The sequence below is a fragment of the Acipenser ruthenus genome, chromosome 34 (genome assembly GCF_902713425.1).
Source record: "Acipenser ruthenus chromosome 34, fAciRut3.2 maternal haplotype, whole genome shotgun sequence".
Classification (NCBI taxonomy): Eukaryota; Metazoa; Chordata; class Actinopteri; order Acipenseriformes; family Acipenseridae; genus Acipenser; species Acipenser ruthenus.
The window spans coordinates 5,764,039-5,783,851 of record NC_081222.1 but is presented as its reverse complement, the minus strand read 5'-3'; the positions used below and the strand labels follow the sequence as shown (position 1 = coordinate 5,783,851).

General features: G+C 37.0%; 1 protein-coding gene across 2 annotated transcripts in view; it reads right to left on the bottom strand.

Moving 5' to 3' along the window:
• Positions 1 to 19,284, bottom strand: part of LOC117966885 (DDB1- and CUL4-associated factor 15-like) — a 58,982-nt gene extending 39,698 nt beyond the window's left edge. For both annotated transcript variants that reach the window (XM_059006822.1, XM_059006823.1), the window contains exons 1-2: positions 19,073 to 19,284; positions 5,043 to 5,140 (exon numbers count right to left, since the gene is read on the bottom strand). In XM_059006822.1, the coding sequence (XP_058862805.1) occupies positions 5,043 to 5,140; positions 19,073 to 19,258 (284 nt within the window). In that variant the 5' untranslated portion in view covers positions 19,259 to 19,284. The remainder of the gene's footprint in view (positions 1 to 5,042; positions 5,141 to 19,072) is intronic.
• Positions 19,285 to 19,813: the final 529 nt, after the last annotated feature.

Genomic DNA, 19,813 nt, shown 5'->3' with positions numbered 1-19,813 from the left:
TTGAATGACCTTTGCTGCTGCAACGGTGTTTGCCACTCTTCCTATTTTTGTGTCGTCTGCAAATTTCACGAGTTTGCTTACTATACCAGAATCTAAATCATTAATGTAGATTAGGAATAGCAGAGGACCTAATACTGATCCCTGTGGTACACCACTGGTTACCTCGCTCCATTTTGAGGTTTCTCCTCTAATCATTACTTTCTGTTTTCTACATGTTAACCACTCCCTAATCCATGTGCATGCATTTCCTTGAATCCCTACACCGTTCAGTTTGAGAATTTATCTTTTATGCGGGACTTTGCCAAAAGATTTCTGGAAATCTAAATAAACCATGTTGTAAGTTTTGCAATTAACCATTGTCAATGTTGCATCCTCAAAAAAGTCAAGCAGGTTAGTTAGACACGATCTCCCTTTCCTAAAACCATGCTGACTGTCTCCCAGGATACTGTTACCATATAGGTAATTTTCCATTTTAGATCTTATTATAGTTTCCATAAGTTTACATATAATAGAAGTCAGGCTTATTGGTCTGTAGTTATCTGGTTTGGTTTTGTCTCCCTTTCTGTGGATCAGTATTACGTCTGCAATTTTCCAGTCTGTCGGTACAACCCCTGTGTCAAGAGACTGTTGCATGATCTTAGTTAGCGGTTTTTAAATAACTTCTTTCATTTCTTTGAGTACTATTGGGAGGATCTCATCCGGCCCAGGGGATTTGTTTATTTTAAGAGCTCCTAGTCCCTTTAACACTTCTGCCTCTGTAATGCTAAAGTTATTTAAAACTGGATAGGAACAGGTCGACATGTGGGGCATGTTGTCCGTGTCCTCCTTTATAAAAACCTGTGAAAAGTAATCATTTAATATATTTGCTATTTTTTTTTCTTTGTCTACGATTTTGCCATTTGTGTCTCTTAGACATTTAACCTCCTCTTTGAATGTTCTCTTGCTGTTATAATATTGGAAAAATATTTTGGATTTGGTTTTAGCCCCCTTAGCAATATTGATTTCTATCTCTCTCTTGGCCTTTCTTACTTCCTTTTTGACTTGTGTTTGCAATTCCAAGTACTCTTTCTGTGTACTTTGTTTTTGGTCCCTTTTAAACGCTCTGAAAAGTGCCTTTTTTTGCTGAATATTTTTTAAATTGATCTATTAAACCATTTTGGCCATTTTGTTTTAGATTTAGATTTGTCTACTTTTGGGATGTAATTGTTTTGCGCCTCTCGTACTACATTTTTAAAAAACAGCCATCCTTTTTCTGTGGATGTTTTCTCTATTTTACTCCAATCTACTTCTGTTAGTCTATGTTTCATACCTTCATAGTTTGCTTTTCTAAAATTGTAAACCTTAGCTTTAGTCATTAATTTTGGGGTTTTAAAAAACACTTCAAATGAGACAATGTTGTGGTCTGAATTTGCCAATGGTTCTCTGACCTCCGTTTTAGTTATTCTGTCTTCGTTATTTGAAAGGACTAAATCAAGGCATGCCTCCCCTCTAGTCTTGACAAATAGCGTTAGGAAGCAGTCATTTGTCATTCCAACATTTCAATTTTGTACGTCGTGCTCCCCACCGGGTTCTCCCATTTTATACGGGGGAAGTTGAAATTATTATTATCCACCATTAGTATGGCTTCTCCTTTTCTAAACGCATTTTCCTATACAGTGTGTACCCACTAATATTATATTCGTCTCCATCACTCTAAGACAACCATGTTTCTGTAACACCTATCACATCATAGTTACTTTTTAGTGCAGTAGCTTCAAGTTCTAACAGTTTGTTTCTGAAACTTCTAGCATTAAGATAAATACATTTAATAGTTGTCTTACCTGAGTTGTTGCCCTTGTTTTGATGTGGTCTCCCTTGTGTTTTTTTTGTTTTCTCCCCCCTTCCTTTCTAGTTTAAATGCTTCTTGACTTCCTCAAGGATCCTTTCTCCGAGTAGATTGGTCCCCTTTCTGTTTAAGTGCAGTGTGTCCCACCTATATAGATATTCCTTGTTGTAGAATGTGCTCCAATGTTCAAGAAAGGTGAAGCCTTCCTGTATGCACCATGATTTCAGCCATGCATTTTGATTTTGTATTTCCAGCTGTCCATATGGTCTTTGCAAGGTGCCGGCAGTATCCCAGAAAATACCACAGTTTTGGTCTTGTCTTTTAATTTCCTTCCTAGCTCTCTGAATTTGTTTTGCAGGGATCTTAGCCTGTCTCTTCCAATGTTGTTTGTACCGATGTGGACGACTAATACCGGGTCGTCTCCTGTTAGTTCTAGGAGCCTGTCCACTTTCTCAGTGATGTGCCTGACTGAGGCTCCTGGAAAGCAGAACACTGTTGTAGTAAAGGGGTCCAAACTGCAAACTGAACTTGCTGTGTTTTTCAATATGGAGTCCCCAACAATCATGACCTCCTTTTTTGCTGCCTGGCCAGCACTGTTTATTAGTGTCCTGGATGTTGTTTCTTTCATTCTCTTGATGTTGGTTTTGGTCATCTAAATGTTTAAGTGGCTCAAATTTGTTGGATGTCTGGATTTCTGGTGGTTGTGTTTGACGAAGTTTCTTTTTTTCCCTGCTTCTGCCTATCTGAACCCAGCTGTTTCGACTCTCTTCCATCTCCCTGGTGGCTTTCAGCCCGCTAGGGGTGCAGACTTCCATGAATTGTGGGTGTGTCAGCTCCTCAAGCTCCTGTTGCTGTCTCATTTCCTCCAGCTCCATTTCTAACAGACTTACTCATAGACTTCATATATTTGCTAAAATAGCAAATATATTAAATGATTACTTATCACAGGTTTTTACAAAGGAGGACGGACAACATGCCCGACATGTCGACCTGTTCCTATCCAATTTTAAATAACTTTAGCATAATAGAGGCAGAAGTGTTAAAGGGACTCGGAACTCTTAAAACAAACAAATCCCCTGGGCTGGATGAGATCCTCCCAATGGTACTCAAAGAAATTAAAGAAGTTATTTACAAACCGCTAACCAATATCATGCAACAGCCTCTTTACACAGGGGTTGTACCGACAGACTGGAAAATAGCAAACGTAATACCAACGTAATAACAACCTGTCACAGATGGTTCTGGCACGTCCCTTTTGTGCTACAAGTCATTAAATCATTTTGCATGGAAGGCCTCGGTTGCAAGGGTGTGCGGTTCTTTGATGGACCCAGATTCAGTTAAAATGTTTTTGCTAACTAATGATGGGAATGGGACTGTAGAGACGGAAGCTTTGCTAACAAGATTTAAGTTTTTGCAGATATCAGGCTTTTAAAGACACACCTGTGGTGGCTTTGACAGACTCACTGAGAGCAGAAACTGACCCAGGACTGTGACAGCTTCTGGAAGCAGGCTGATCTTTGGGATGCAAATTGAACATTTGTGAAACTGCATGTGTGTTAAAATGTTGTAATAACTGTACTGTGTTTTAAAGAATATAAAGCCAGAATAAATACTAAACACATTGTTAAAGCACACTGTTCATACAAAAAGTTACAATCTGCTATGTATTAACCTATAGTCATGTTAGAGCATTCTACATTCCTGTTTAGTCTATTATAGAAAGGCAGAAAGGCAGATGTTTCTTATTTAGAGAAGTAAGCTTGATCTGAAAGTAGTCTTTAAGCTAAACACAGGTATTCTAGAATAATTCAAACAGAATATAAGTCTAAATGTTTTATTTTAACAGAAGAACTGTTAAGTTTGAAACTAAGAGAATATAGTGTAGAAATTAACTTAAAATAAAAACTTCAGTCAAAGCAGAATGGTACAAGTCTGTGTCAAGCATATAGTAGGCTTGCCAAAGAGAAGGCAATTAATCTTCGTAACCTTTGCTTGCAGTACCAGACAGAGTTTTAATGTTTGGGGGGTTTGAAATCCAAGGTTGCTAATAATGAGTGATCTTTTACATATAAGAAATATCTTCTGGTACCAAGAAAGAATAACATCAGTTCAAAAGTTCACCTTACATATTTCGGAGATGTAGGAGAGGTGGACTAGGGGATGATGGGGAGTTGCCAGGTGTTTTGGGAATGTTGTTGACTTGAGGGATAGGAGCTGTTAAGGCTGATTTAATGTTTAAGAAAGGTATCAAACGTCCGCTGGCAAATGTTTGGGATGAATCTGTTGTAGCTCTTCTTCATATGTACAATTAATTGACAGATACTTTTAGAATGATTTTTAGATTTAAGTAAACAATTAGCCATCTGTTAAAATCAGTAAAAGGATAAAGTAATTTGTTAACACATACTATGATATGTACCAGTTAGTAATTGTTATGCACATCTCTGTGATTTAGTTGTGTGTCAGGGGCAACTGAATGAAATCATTCCAGTATATATTTTTGCTGACGGGGAGAGGGGGGGAAATACATAAATGAATGCAAAGCAATTATTTCTTTAGAATTGTTACATATTTTGACACGTAGACATTTGGCTCATTTAGCAATGTGTTTTTAAATTGCAATCTGCAACAGGACTTGATGCAAACATAAAGCAGTAAACCTGATTTTGTTGATCATGAAACACACGCTCTTGTCTTCATCTACAAATAATGCCTCAATTTTACAATATTTGATCAAGCTCTGATCCAACTGATCCTGCTTTGAAGCAAGATCAAAGCAGGATCAGATTTTGAGCCGAAACTGAGTTCAGGATCAGCGCTGATCCTTATAGTACAACCCAATATGTCACAGGAGCAAGACAGCAGCCTGGATCCAGGATCGGATCCCGTTAGTACAACCGGCCCCAGGGTCAAGTTAAGATCTCAAAAAAGTAATTTTGAAGGACTAGTTTTGTTTGCGATTGTTGTCAAATTATGAATTCCGTCCCTGTTTTTCTAATTGACTGACTGATTAGAAATACTAAAATAAACTAAAATTAGATTAATGTAAATTCAGCAGTATTAAGAGTTTAACAGTTATGGATGATTGATTGATTGTTGATGTCCTTTTTTTGTTGTTTTTTTTGTCCCTGTGAATGTTTTATTAAGATCTGACCCAGTCCAGTTAATTTAAATGGACCGTTTCAGTTTCTCATGCGAACACAAACTCAGTCCTTACCCTGCCCGCAAGAACTCATCATTCACAATGGTCTTCAGGGAGACACAGACACGAGGAGGGAGCTTCCTAAAGAGACGGTGCGACAGCTGGCCTGATATCTGCAGAGAGGGTGAGAGAGATAAAGAAAACATGACTGTTACAGGGATGGAAATAAGAGCAGTTTCACACAGTCCAGATTTTACTAGGAGCCTGATTAGCCACAGTGTATATAGGTAACAATCTCTGTAGGTGTGTGTGTGTGTCTTATTAAACTCACAGTAAAACTAAATATTTTAGCCCTGTGGGTGGTTGTTATGGAGCTGACAACTATGCCCTCAGAGCTGTGCTCGTGTGCCCGCTAGTGCAGCTAAGATAATCTGCTACAACGCAATACTGATGAATTGGGAGGGGAATTTAAGTCATTAAAATCTACAACTCTACTACTCTGTGCCCTCAGTCTCTGCTTCTATGCCCTTTGATAACCCTGTATTTTAATGTAATTTTATTTCATATTTTGAAATAAGACTGTAATAAGCTAATTACAGTCAAATTTAAACCGAAATAAGAACATAATAAGTTACTGGACAAATCCTTAGACCTAGTTTAATAGCAGCAATAACCTAGCATCATCTTCTAGAATAAATGTCAACATCTTAACAATATACATACATACACTGCTGTGCAAAAGTCTAGACAAGTTGCATTTTTTTACTGTGATGCATTATGAGTATCAACAATTTAATCAAAGCCTCCACTAGTGTTTTCTAATATTATAACAACTTTGACTTGCATAAAGAAGGAAAAACATTGAGTGAAATAGCATCACTTGATTTTCAAGGTGTGGTATCCGAAGCATAATCAACAAGTACAGAGAAATGTCATCTGTAATTGACAAACCCAGGACTGGAAGACCCAAAAAGCTGTCTAACAAGGATGAGCAATACTTGAAGATAATATCCTTAAAGAATAGAAGACAGGCGTTGAATTGACAACAGAACTGGCAGAAGGCACAAGCGTCGTTGTCCATCAAATCAACAATACGAAGGTCACTCTTGAAATCAGGACTTAAAGGATGTGTAAGAATACCTCTGTTAAGAAAGGGGAACATTACTAAAAGGCTAAAATGTGCACAAGAACACAGAAATTGGACTATAGAACAATGGTCAAAGGTGCTTTGGACTGTTGATGGATAGACAACGACACCTGTGCCTTCTGCCAGTTCTGTTATCAATTCAACGCTTGTCTGTGTTTTCAGTTTGCGTAACGACCAAAAAATAATAATAATCCTTTGAAACATTGTTGATTATTCCTTTATGTGAGAAATTGGTTTGCTTAAAATACTCGTTTCAGCTCTCAATACTCTTCAATGGGTTGGTTGTGACAGCATGTTCTTTAGTTTGGTGCATACAATGTATGCGACACGGAGACGAGATTGAACTTCACTGAACTTTATTAGCACATTCCCCCGTTGATGGATGAGACTAGATCCTGGGTGCGCCCGATACACAGCTCTGCAACAACCAACACCGTTGCAGATCTTTATTATTACACCATAACAAGCTGGGTTAAATAAATAAATCGTTCAGACGAAGAACAGTAATGTGTATTGCAAACAGTTTTGAGCTATTCAATCTTTTTTATTTCAAGGTCTTTAGAAAAAAGTCCAAAGTCCCACAATTTTACAACAATCCTTTTGTATGCTTCAGTTTCCCATAGATAGATTTTCATATAGTATGTAGGTTTTAAAATATAAAATGTGGGACACAGTACATGTCCAGTTTTACTTGCAATAAGTGGAAAAACGTTTATGTTGTATATTCCTTAACTATGGAACAACAGTGACAAACGGGTTTTCCAGTTATTCTTACAAGCACATGTGTAATCAAGTGTAAGTCTTTTAATGGTGCAACAACCATATATATATATATATCGGAACAAGGACAACAAAAGCAAAACTCCACAATCACATCACAGGAAAGTTTATTAGAATATTTAAAATGTGAGATGACGCACGTTATTAGTATAGCTTTTTTAGTAATCAATAAGTAACCTATATTACTTTAACTACAAATAATACAATACAACTCACATGCAGAAACTACTACTATGCAGTAGGCTACGATTGAAATAAAAAAATGTTTAGAAAACCTAATATTTATGCTATTTTTGAAAGAAGAATAAAAATTAGCACTAATTAATAATCGTAGGCCATTCTTAATGTTTTGAAAGGTAAAAGCAGGTTTCTCAGTCAGACAGAAACAATAACACTATGGCAAAAATCTAGTTTCCCCTCTGTGGAATGGCGTCCATGCGTTGCTAGGGCCCTATGACGCAGACTCTGCATCTACCTACTGACAACCACAATACAATATAGAATATTATATATGCTGCCAACTACTTCCACAAAGTGTATGCATGTGCTTGACTTTGTCAAAGATATTCTACTTAACATTTGCCCTGAACAACCTGACCATTCCAAATGGCATCAAACCGTTGTAGATCATAACATTAGCACCAGCAGGCCCTCTACCACGGTTGCAGAGTCAGACAGTCCAGATGGCGGAACTGCCGTTAATTCCAACGTAACGGTAACCTTAGCGACCAGTGACTGTGAAAGTGTTGACAACACTGAGGATATCACTGACAGTGTCACCGTTGTTGCTAAAAGCAAAGCAGTCACTGTCCCAGGAAATACAAAAAAAACTGTAAATTAGGTGTGGATCCTGCCTGGAAATCCCTGGCTGCTTGTGACTGATGATCAGTCTGGTAAATCTAGTAGATCTAACAGTTAATTACCAATACCTTGTAGATCTAGATTTCTTTGAAAAAAAAAAAAAACAAAAAAACATTAGACTTCAACAATTACAATGCTAACTTTTGATCTAGTCTAGGCCTATACATTGTACATTTAGTTTTAAATTTAATCGAACCATATTGTGGACAGTGGTGTAAGGTCGAAATTAAATTAAGGCCTGACTGATAAGACTAAGATAAGTCTAAGTTACACACAAAAAAAATTGTCTTTTAGGATTGCTGTGCAACATGTGCATAGCACATCATCCTCCAAGGAATGGAGGTATCAAGGTTTGGAGAGATGTGCCATGTACTACCCTTATCATACAGTCTGAACAGGCATGCAAAATCACACCAGCACCAACAGGCCTTGGCTATGGCAGAGAAGAGCGGTGGCATAATGCTGTCTTTCAAGCACTACATGAGCTTGGACAGGATGGCATTCCTTGCAGCTCTGCAAGTAATGTATTGGCTGACAAAGAATTAAGTGGCCCACACCACCAGGTTTGCCAGCCTCCTAGGTATGATGCAGGGTCTGGGCCAGTCATACCTCAGCCACCTAAACAAGGCAGTTTTTTCAGAAAATGACAATTTTATCTTATTCTGTCTAATTAGGCAATCTGGAATTTCTAATATATTAGAATGTATTAAGTGAATGAACCGCCAATTATTTGTAAAGTTGTGACCTATTACTTGCAGGGAGGAAATGCCAAGTACACCTCAGAAAAGATCATGTGGGAGATGGTGAAGGTCTTGTCTGATGTGCCACGCCATCACATCCTGCACACTTTGCGCAGCAGCAGTGTTCGCGCTAGGCCGCGCCATTGCGCCAATGCCCCCCTGAAATAAAAAATGTCCCGCTGAATTTCTCTTAACGCGCCCGTGTGTCCCCCTTCCCAGACCAGACGCAATACCAATACGCTGTAAATTAATGCATGTTGTATTAACATGACATATCTGACGACAGGCTGATCTTTTTTACTTGTTGGTTTACACTTGCGTTTTCATAATTAAACTCCCGTGCCATTATTCTCCAGTCCAGTAGAATGCGCTCACACCCTCCCCGGTTACAGTCAGATTCACAGTAAAGCCTGGACGACAGCATCAGGCTTGTTAACAACATGGCCCAGCGCAAATATAACCTTGTATCCCTGTTATACCCGACCATTACTTTTGGAAGAACAAGTAATCAGCTTTGGCAGTGACTGTTGAAATGTAAGCTGTTATATTTGTGCTTAAAAATACTGTGAAATTCATACGCTGTTAACTTATCTATTTGCTAGACAAAATATCTGTATGATGTTTGGAGATATGGAGTGACCTAGCAAGTGAATGGGAGAAATTTGAACTTCTGCGTACTGCAATACAGTTTATAGACGAAGTGCAGTGATACGAAAACCGCATCGATTTAAAAAAAAAAAAAAAAAAAAAGTAGCATACTGTAACGTTATAAAATATGTGAAATGTGTCTTTCTATGACAAAAAATGAAAAAATTCCGGGCCAAAATAATTCAGTATGTGTTAAGCACCATCTGTCTCGGCCATTTTGTCAATTGGCCTGTACGGCATGATTAAAAAAAAAATATATTATATATATATATATATATCAGTGTATGTGATTTTATACAGCACTGTATATAATACATCTTGCATTGAGATAACACCACTGAATCGGAATAAAGGAAATTATTATGTAATACAGTTCACGTGCAGTCACGGTTTTGGTAAGTAGCATTTTCAAAACCATACCATTATGTGCAGTATTAAAATGTAGCAAATCCACAAAACCAACGAAATACATATTGTATATATTGATATTTTATTTTTAGTGTTCTGTGTAACACGGGCCATCGTTTAACCTTGAAAAAAACTAAATACAGTACCTGAAGCAGACACGCGTTTATCATAAAATAAACAAATCCCCTGGGCCGGATGAGATCCTCCCAATAATACTCAAAGAAATGAAAGAAGTTATTTACAAACAGCTAACCAAGATCATGCAACAGTCTCTTGAGACGGGTTGTACCGACAGACTAGAGAATTGCAAATGTTATCCCAATCCACAAAAAGGGAAGCAAAACCAAACCAGGTAACTACAGACCAATAAGCCTGACTTCTATTAGTAACTATAATAAGATCCAAAATGGAAAATTACCTATATGGTAACAATATCCTGGGAGAATGTCGGCATGGTTTTAGGAAAGGGAGATCGTGTCTAACTAACCTGCTTGACTTTTCTGAGGATGCAACTTTGAAAATGGATAATTGCAAAGCATACGACATGGTTTATTTAGATTTCCAGAAAGCTTTTGACAAAGTCCCGCATAAAAGATTAATTCTCAAACTGAACGCAGTAGGGATTCAAGGAAATGCATGCACATGGATTAGGGAGTGGTTAACATGTAGAAAACAGAAAGTACTGATTAGAGGAGAAACCTCAAAATGGAGCGAGGTAACCAGTGGTGTACCACAGGGATCAGTATTAGGTCCTCTGCTATTCCTAATCTACATTAATGATTTAGATTCTGGTATAGTAAGCAAACTCGTGAAATTTGCAGACAACACAAAAATAGGAGGAGTGGCAAACACTGTTGCAGCAGCAAAGGTCATTCAAAATGATCTAGACAGCATTCAGAACTGGGCAGACACATGGCAAATGAAATTTAATAGAGAGAAGAGTAAAGTATTGCATGCAGGCAATAAAATTGTGCATGATAAATATCATATAGGTGATACTGAAATTGAAGAAGGGAACTATGAAAAAGACCTAGGTGTTTTTATGTTGACTCAGAAATGTCTTCATCTAGACAATGTGGGGATGCTATAAAAAAGGCCAACAAGATGCTCAGATATATTGTGAGAAGTGTTGAATTTAAATCGAGGGAAGAAATGTTAAAACTTTACAATGCATTAGTAAGACCTCACCTAGAATATTGTTTTCAGTTCTGTTCACCTCGTTACAAAAAGGATATTGCTGCTCTTAGTGCAACCACAATTATCCCGGGTTTAAAAGGTATGTCGTATGCAGACAGGCTAAAAGAACTAAATCTATTCAGTCTTGAACAAAGAAGACTATGCGGCGATCTGATTCAAACATTCAAAATCCTAAAAGGTATAGACAATGTCGACCCAGGGGACTTCTTTGACCTGAAAATAAGAAACAAGGACCAGGGGTCACAAATGGAGATTAGATAAAGGGGCATTCAGAATAGAAAATAGGAGGCACTTTTTTACATAGAGAATTGTGAGGGTCTGGAACCAACTCCCCAGTAATGTTGGTGAAGCTGACGCCCTGGGATCCTTCAAGAAGCTGCTTGATGAGATTCTGGGATCAATAAGCCACTAACAACCAAACGAGCAAGATGGGCTGAATGGCCCCCTCTCGTTTATTAAACTTTCTTATGTTCTTATATCAACAACATCAACGTGTGTTGTAAAAATAAAGCAAAAATTGTTTTGAAAACTGTCCAAAATATTTACTTGGGGGCTAAGAATGAAAAATGTCAAAAAAATGCCATTTTTATATGGAAATTGTCAAAATAAAGGGGCAGCTGGAAGGTAAGAATTTATCAGTCAGGACAATGGCATTTAAATACGACTATTAAACTGTATCTGTTGGTTTCTTCTAATGCAGTAGTTTTCAAACTGGGGTACGCAACAAAAATTCTGAAACTGCGGACAACGCATTTTATTAGTACCATTTGCCAATCTATTGTAAACTTTTGTCATGTAATCAACGTTTAATCGCTAACACCAGACTGATGTGCTGTGACAGAGCGTTTAGAGCACACATGACTATTCTTGAAATGTATTTTTGTTTATGACTGTAAGTCGCCCTGGATAAGGGTGTCTGCTAAGAAATAAATAATAAATAATAATGACTAATTTACATATTAAATATGTACATTATAAATAAACCCTGTTGTTTAAATGCCATATAAAGAGTTGGGCGGTTACTGCAGTCTGTCTTTGGGATAAAAAAAATTACATATTTAAAAAAACTAAAAGCCTAGTCTTTAACTCATTTTATTTCCTGTGTGCGTTCATGCCTGCAAATCAATATTTATTTTTTTCAATGACCCGATTAAAGTTCATTGTAACTTAAGTACTATTGGTTCATTTCAAAATACATACTGTATGGCCAATCAGAAACCAAAGTATTGCCATGCGGTCTAATTTGACAAGCCCTTATGTCTGGTATGAGAGTAAGAGTTTTTAGCTTTCAATCCAGTGAACAAATATGGATTGTTGGCTCAATACTAGTACATTACTAGCAAAGGGCGATCAAAACGAAATATCGTCAGAGATTAAAAACACCCAAAATGTCTTGCGACTGAATCTCTCTCCAATTTCCCTGCCACCAACAGTGATTTGTGTGGTAACAAGCAGGGACATCCATCACATTGTTAGGTAAGCGTTTTATTATTGTTTTTTAATTAGCATCAGTACTGTATGTTTTAGTCACCAAGAATTAAAAAATGCCAATAATATGTTTTCGTAATGAGGTCAGCTGTAGAGATGCGTGGATAGTGAACTTTTCTTTGCCGTCTTTTCTGTAATTTTATTATCAATAATCAGTGCCATTTGCTCTCACGGAATAGTCCCATGTCATTTCTGAGTGACTGAGTTTAGCACGGAGGCTTCGTTGATTTTAATTAATTAGTAATTACAATAAAATGATGTTGATGTTTCCAACAACTAGAAACCTGTTTGATGGACTATTTTTATCCAAAAGTAAATATAATATATATTTTCTGTTATAATACTGTAACTTTTATAATTGTATCCATCACACACTCCAAGGCTTGTGCGTTTTGTTGTATTATGTTCTTGTACAGATCATATTTTTTCTGTTTTCATTTTATTATGACTGTATCTCAGATGGGGGTACGCAGTGGACTACATTTTTTGGAAAGGGGTACGCAGCTTAAAAAGATTGAAAACCCCTGTTCTAATGTGATCTGGTACAATGAATGTCCTCTACTCAGCAATGCACCAGCGTCACTGTGACACATTTCCCAATATTTTCCCCAAAAGTGACAGTGAGTAGTGTAGAGACACCTTGGTTGTATCTACAGCTTTACAGTTTTATTTTTTGTTCTTCAGAAACAAAAGGTCGGTAAACTCTGCTGGCATATTTAAAAATAAACAAAAATAAGAAATGTTGGTTGGTTCTGAATTATCAAACATATTGACCACCTCACTGAAGAGCATGTCCCCCTAAAATTTAGAGTGTGGGCCACATTGACCCTCAGTCTCTAAGTCCTGGAGCAAACACTGCAGCAGCCCATACTTTAGCATTCTGGTAGATGAGACGACAGACGTGGCTGTGGCACAAGCAGCTTATCATTTTTGGTCGCTATCTGACTGACAGCAATGAGATAAGTTTAGCAAAAAGCTGATTTACTGGATAGAAATTCAGTTCATTCGCAATAATGAGTTATCTGAATTTAACATTTTTCTAGGTGAAAACTTCCTACTGGAATTCCTGTGCGCACCTCTGGGCTGAAGGAAATTCAGGTTCACATTATTTAAATAATACATTTTGTCATCTAGTCTATGCTATCAGTAATGGGTCATTTATATTAAATTTTCTTTTCATAAGTGAATAATTGTAAATTCAGGGATTTAGACTAACTGAGATGGCTCAGTAGTCTGCAGGACAAATTTATTTTGTGCTTTTTACTTTACTTGAACAGAACATTGTCAACTCCAAGGATGACTGTATGAAATTGAAAGAAGCCAAAGATGTGCGGTGGCTGTCCCACAATTTTGCAGTAGCTGCTCTGCGACGTACATTTGCAGCAGTGGTTATGAGCCTGAAGCGTGAGGCTGCACAGAGGCATGAGGCTGCTGCACTTGGACTTGCCCTGTTTCTCAAGACATTCAAGTTCTGCGCAACACTTCTCATGATGTGTGATGTTCTGCCACCCTTTGCCAAGTTGTCCAGGCTGTTTCAAAAAATTATCCTTTAGTTTGAGTTTGATTATAAAACTAGGGACCTACCTAAATCGCGATTTTGCGGAAATCGTGAAATTGAGGGGTCACCGCGAAATTCACCTCTTAGGGGCCAATGAATACAAACAAGTACGGAGAGGGAAAAAAAAGAAACCTTGTTTAAATGAACTACTGCACAACACAAACTACGTGTCTTCCTTCTGCAGATAGCCCTTTTTTATTCCTTCGCTGTCCCGTGTGCATTGCACTTAAGCAAAAAACAAACAAACAAACAAAAAACGTCCACAAGTAACATTTACAAAATAAATTATCCAAAGCAGTTAACATTCTTGTTTACTATTCAAATGACAAAGTTTTAATCAGCCTATCAGTGCGTCTGTACTGCTTTTATGTGATCTGTAGTACTGTGCTGTAAGGGGTGGGACAAAGTTGGTGCTGCATTGTTTTGATTTACGTTGCTAAAATCTAGTTTTCAGCATTGGAGGTAAAATAGTAGAAATGGACGACAAAAAAGCAAAGTATATTTCGGCTGATGATCGTTTAAAGATATTTCCCAAAGAAACTGTACATGCAGACCGAAGTCATTGTTTTCCATATCTTAATGTATATTTGGAGAAAATACGATCGATCGCTATTTAGCTTCAGAGTCACACATTAAACAAAAGGCTACTACAGAGGCTGCTGAACAGAACGTAAAATAAACAGCTTTCAGAAACCAAACTGGAAAGTCAGCCCAGACAAAAAGTATTCCTGTCTGCAAGTTAAATAAATACTAAAACGATCCAGCACAGCCACCTTGCTTCAACCTGCTGCTTACAGTTTGAATTTTAGACCTGAATAGCCACGTCTTCTTTGTTTTGACTCGGTAACAATAAAATAAATTATTGGATGGGACAAATAACATGACAACGAACGTACTGCATACATTGACATTAAAGTATGCCAAATGCCCTCGTGTAACTGAGTTTTTGGGCTGTTTCTAATCGATTTCCACATCTGTATAACTTGGCAAAGCTTTGCCTTACACTTCCAACCAATTCAGTGGATGCAGAACGTGCAGTCTCAATGTATGGGCAAGTCAACTGCAGGGGGATGCTGCATACTCGCCTTTAACAAATGCCAGCACTCCGTTTTAGTAAGGAAGCATGTACCACTATTTTTAGGCTTTATAGTGTTCTGAAATACTGTCTACTTAAGTTTATTTAATGTTTAAACAGGTCTGCGAAATGTCCTCGAAATCCTAATTTTATTCCACAAAATACCCGTGAAAAATACGTACATTTACCGCGATTTAAGTAGACCCCTAATTATAACCTCACTTTGAGTTTCAATAAATGATGTACAAAGACATTAACAGCAGTTTTGTTATAACAGAAACAGGACACTGACTTTAGCCATATTGATCTCAATGTTGATGCTACTTTGGAAGGGATGAAGAAATTGCAGGAGAAGCCTGGGGAACATCTTCAGGGTCTGCAGAGGTTCCTGGAAGAAGATGTGAAGGAGGTGGCAGACATCTTTTTTTAGTCATGTGGAATTTGAGAACTTCCTGGTGCAAGTAAGCAAACTATATGGCGGTGTTTTCATGCAGGTTAAACCCCAGATTCTCATGCTATTATTGGCAATCATTATCGCGCACTAATGACGCCAATTCAAAATTTTAGATCTAAAGACCATTCCTGGACAATGTCATAAGGAATCTCCAGGACCAATTTCTTGACAACCTAATTATGTCTGCCTTCAATATCTTCAACCCTGATGAGGCAGACGAAGATCACACCCATCGACAGGAAGTAAAATATTATAGTGTATTATATGTCTTGGATTTTTTAACAGTTCTATGATTAACTCAGTTGTTGCAAACTTTTTTTCCCTTTGGTCCTGTGTACCATTTATTTATTATTGTTTATTTACCTTTTGATGGGCATGAATTTCTAAAACAACATTTTCATAGACTGGAGGATGAACATTTAAAAATATACATTATCTTTCTTTGAATTTGCACCTTGTATATTTTGTTCCCAGTTACTCACTGACTGCTACAGCACAGAAGTGACAGCAGAGGACATGTTCAGTGAGTACAGAGTGCTGTCCACCCTCCTGCTGACAGAGTACAACACCCTGACCACTAATCAGGTGCTGCAGCAAGTTATGAGAGTTCACAAGAAAACCATGCCACACTTGGCTAAGCTGGCTGCAGCCATTGCTGTGATCCATGTTTCAACAACAGGTATTCATTTCACAGCAGTATAATTAAACAATGACAACAAATTACTAATTTTAAATTATCTACATTTTTAATCCAAGAAAAAAATGGTAAATTTAGTTTTCAGATTATTTAGTATCCCTTAGATTTGAAAGTAGGGCAGAATTCTCAACACTTAATAAAAAAAAAAAGTAAAACTCCATCAAGACAGGATGGAGAAAACGAACTATGCTTTGTCATGAGATAACGTTGTAAATTCGATTTCTGATCCTGACCTCCATAAAGATGTACACGTCAGTACATTCCAGCTGAAAAGAATAAATAAATAAATAAATAAATAAATAAATAAATAAAGCAAGATATCACGTCCGGAGTTGGTCAGTTGTACGTTTAATTGTTTGTTTGTTTATTTTGTGTGTGTGTGTGTGTGTGTGTGAATTTGTGAATGACGAGACTCGAGAATCATATTTGGTTGCTTGAAGAGCCAGTGAGCACTCCAACCAGTGACATCATGAGAAAACTACTGTCAATAGGGCGGAATCACAAGACAACTCTGTCAATATGGCGGAATACATCAAAATTTAAGTGCCGGTTGTGTATTTTATTGTGTTATATGATAAATACAATTATGTTTTGCCTAGGAAATGTTATCTTTAGCACTTGATGACTCATTTTAACACACAAAGTCCCGTCGTTTCCCTTCTCCTTTAAATAAATGCATGACAGGTAAATACAACACGAATTAAATGTATCATTAAGTATAACTTAAATATTTCAAATAAACTGCACTTTTTATGTTACATAACATTATGTTAACTACTGCTAGGCTAAACAGAAATTATTACATAGTAAACATTGTACTAATGTAGGCATTCATAGACTGCAGAAGTCTGTAGAAGTCGCCATCTTGCAAAGTCGCATAACCGATGAACTCACGCTCAGTCTCTCCTGATTGGCCAAAGGCAAAATGTTTCCTAAAAACGTTTCTCAAAGAAGAACCCAGGTCTACTCTGGGAAACATGTTTCCTGGTTTCTGGACACATGGAAACAGCCAGCCTACACAACGAAACATTGCATCTGGAAACACGTTTCCTAGTGCATGCTGGGCTTGCCTTGTTTTACTGTTCTATGTGTTTCTTTTGTTTTTGTTGGCTTTTCTTGCATCATTTTATTAATATTTGTGAATGTTTTTATTCATGTGAAGGGCTTTGCTGCATTTTTTATTGTGAAAGGTGCTATATTAAAAATAAATATTATTATAATTCACTACTGCAAAGCAAGCTTAATTCTAACAGGATAGTTTAACCAATTAGCAGTAAGTATTTTTCATTTATTGTTATCTTATTAATTGTAATACTGATGGTGTTTTATTCATTTTTAATATTTTACATTAATTCTTAATTTTGTAAATGTAAACCTAACTTTGAAATACTCACTGGTCCCGAATTTATTGTTCCTAAACAATAACAAAAATAACATTACACTAACTTGAATACATTTCAATTGCCTTATTTTATTTTCCTTATTTTTACCACAACAAAACCAAAACAGTAGGAAATACTGTTCTACACTGTACTACAGTGTTTATCATCATTATTTGTCCATCATATGATAAAAATATGTTTTTGTTTTTTCAGTTCATCCATAAAGCAACACAGCGACTGTTATGTTGCATGCGGGAACTAGATATTCTGAGTTTAGTTTATGTTAAACTGAGTAGAATATATGCTATTAAACACAAACGGTCCCATAGGTTAGTGATAAAAGACTTCAGCGCAGGGAGCATGTCCTCACAGTCTCTAATCTAGGCTGTTGGTTTAAAAAAAAAACCTGCATTTTCTGAATAATTAGAGTTAGTTATTATTCAGTTAAACTGTGTTGTTTCTTTCTGTGGCCAATAATTAGCTTTATATGTGAATTCTAAGCAAAATTACACATCCTACACTTTGGCATTGACTTAAGTTTACTGGCGTGCCCTCAAATGTATTGAACCTTTTTGTTTCCAATTTAGAGCCCGGTATTTACAGCAAGACCAGGGGTGGGGATTGCATTGCTATTTTAAATCTCAAACCCTTTATTTACTCAAATATCTAGGTATTCCTGAATAGATAATCGTATCCTCTTAAAAAAAGCTATATAATATTATAATGAGCAAGACATCACACAAACAGAATGGTACCCCGAAATGTTCTGTTTTATTTAGAAAGCAGTAACTGGGGATGGGGAGTTTGTTGTCGGATAACTTCACTCAGATTACTTGTTCACTAAATAACTTGTATCCCTGAACAGATCATTGTGTCCTCTTTAAAAATACTCTAATGAGCAATCCGTCTTACAAGTCTGTACATGAACAAATATTTGTTCTATTTTAACAATAGTTTAATATAAATACAATAAATAAATACAAAAATGTCCTTTCTTTAACCATTCGTGAGGACAATTTTTTAAAGGTTTACACGTTGGCTATATATATATATATATATATATATATATAGTACGCGTAACCGGTCAATAGCAATTGAACATAGCCTACGTATGACTCAAATGCCAAGGAGGCCAACTGTACAGATTAATTTAATTCGTGTCACATTCATAATGTATTAGAAAGCGTAAATCACTATTGATTAAAGGCTAACAGCGAACTATTCAGTTTAGTAGTCGCTTCAAATTCACATGGACATCTTTGTTTAGTTACAAAATCAAAAGAATATGAGTAACTGTAATAATATCACGGTACTTTACATTATCACCACCCTCATAAGTATGTGGACGTTGTCGTGTTAACAAATACAGAAACTTTTGCTTTAGTAGTAAATTTGCTCTTTAAAATTTTTTTTTTATTTTATTTAATATTTTAAGATGTGCAATCCCGATTTCTATTATTATTTATCTATATATTTATTTGTTTCTAAAAATAATTACCTATAAAATATAATGTTTACACAGTAATCTCTTCGTTACAGACATTGCAATACGTACTAGGCAAGGAGCAGTACAATGTATAGTCTTGTGACGTTTATCACCCCGTCAAATTTAAAGGCCCTCAGCCCCTCTTTTAGTCTTGTGGGCCCTGCCCGACAGCATTTCTCGTTACCTGCCCCTTGTTGAGTAGTTTTATGAGGTGCTGCTTGGGTTTTTTCGCCTGTTTTGGTTTATTTCCTTCTCGATCAGAGTTCGAGCTGGGCGCCATTTTCCGCCGCTCAGCACTGCCCCCGCTCATACACCAGCCGCCCGGAACCGCGCTACCATTGGCTGCTTGGCGGAGTCTGCGCCTCCTCATTGGTTGTCACTGTCGCCAGTCATCGAAACTGCAGACAATGTCCAAAGACTTTCAGATTGACCAGTAAATCTAACCAGGCTCTAGCACTGATTGGACAAAACAGGGAGATCAATCACTTACCTACAGCCCGCCCTTAGTTCAACCTGATTGGTCGGAATATATTAACCACGCCCCCCGAATGTAAATTACCTTATGTGATCAAATACATGACTGTACTGTAATGTACACTATTGAAATCACACAGCTGTTAAGGCCATGATGCACTGGCAACTTTTGGGGCAATCGTTGCTGGCAACTGTTGGCAGCAACTGGACTGGTATGAGCAACTAGGGCAACCAGGTAAAGCAATGGTCAACTGAAAAATAATTTTTATTATTATTATTATTATTTATTTCTTAGCAGACGCCCTTATCCAGGGCGACTTACAATTATTACAACATATCACATTATACATTATACAGATATCACATTATTTAATTATTATTACATACAATTACCCATTTATACAGTTGGGTTTTTACTGGAGCAATGTAGGTAAAGTACCTTGCTCAAGGA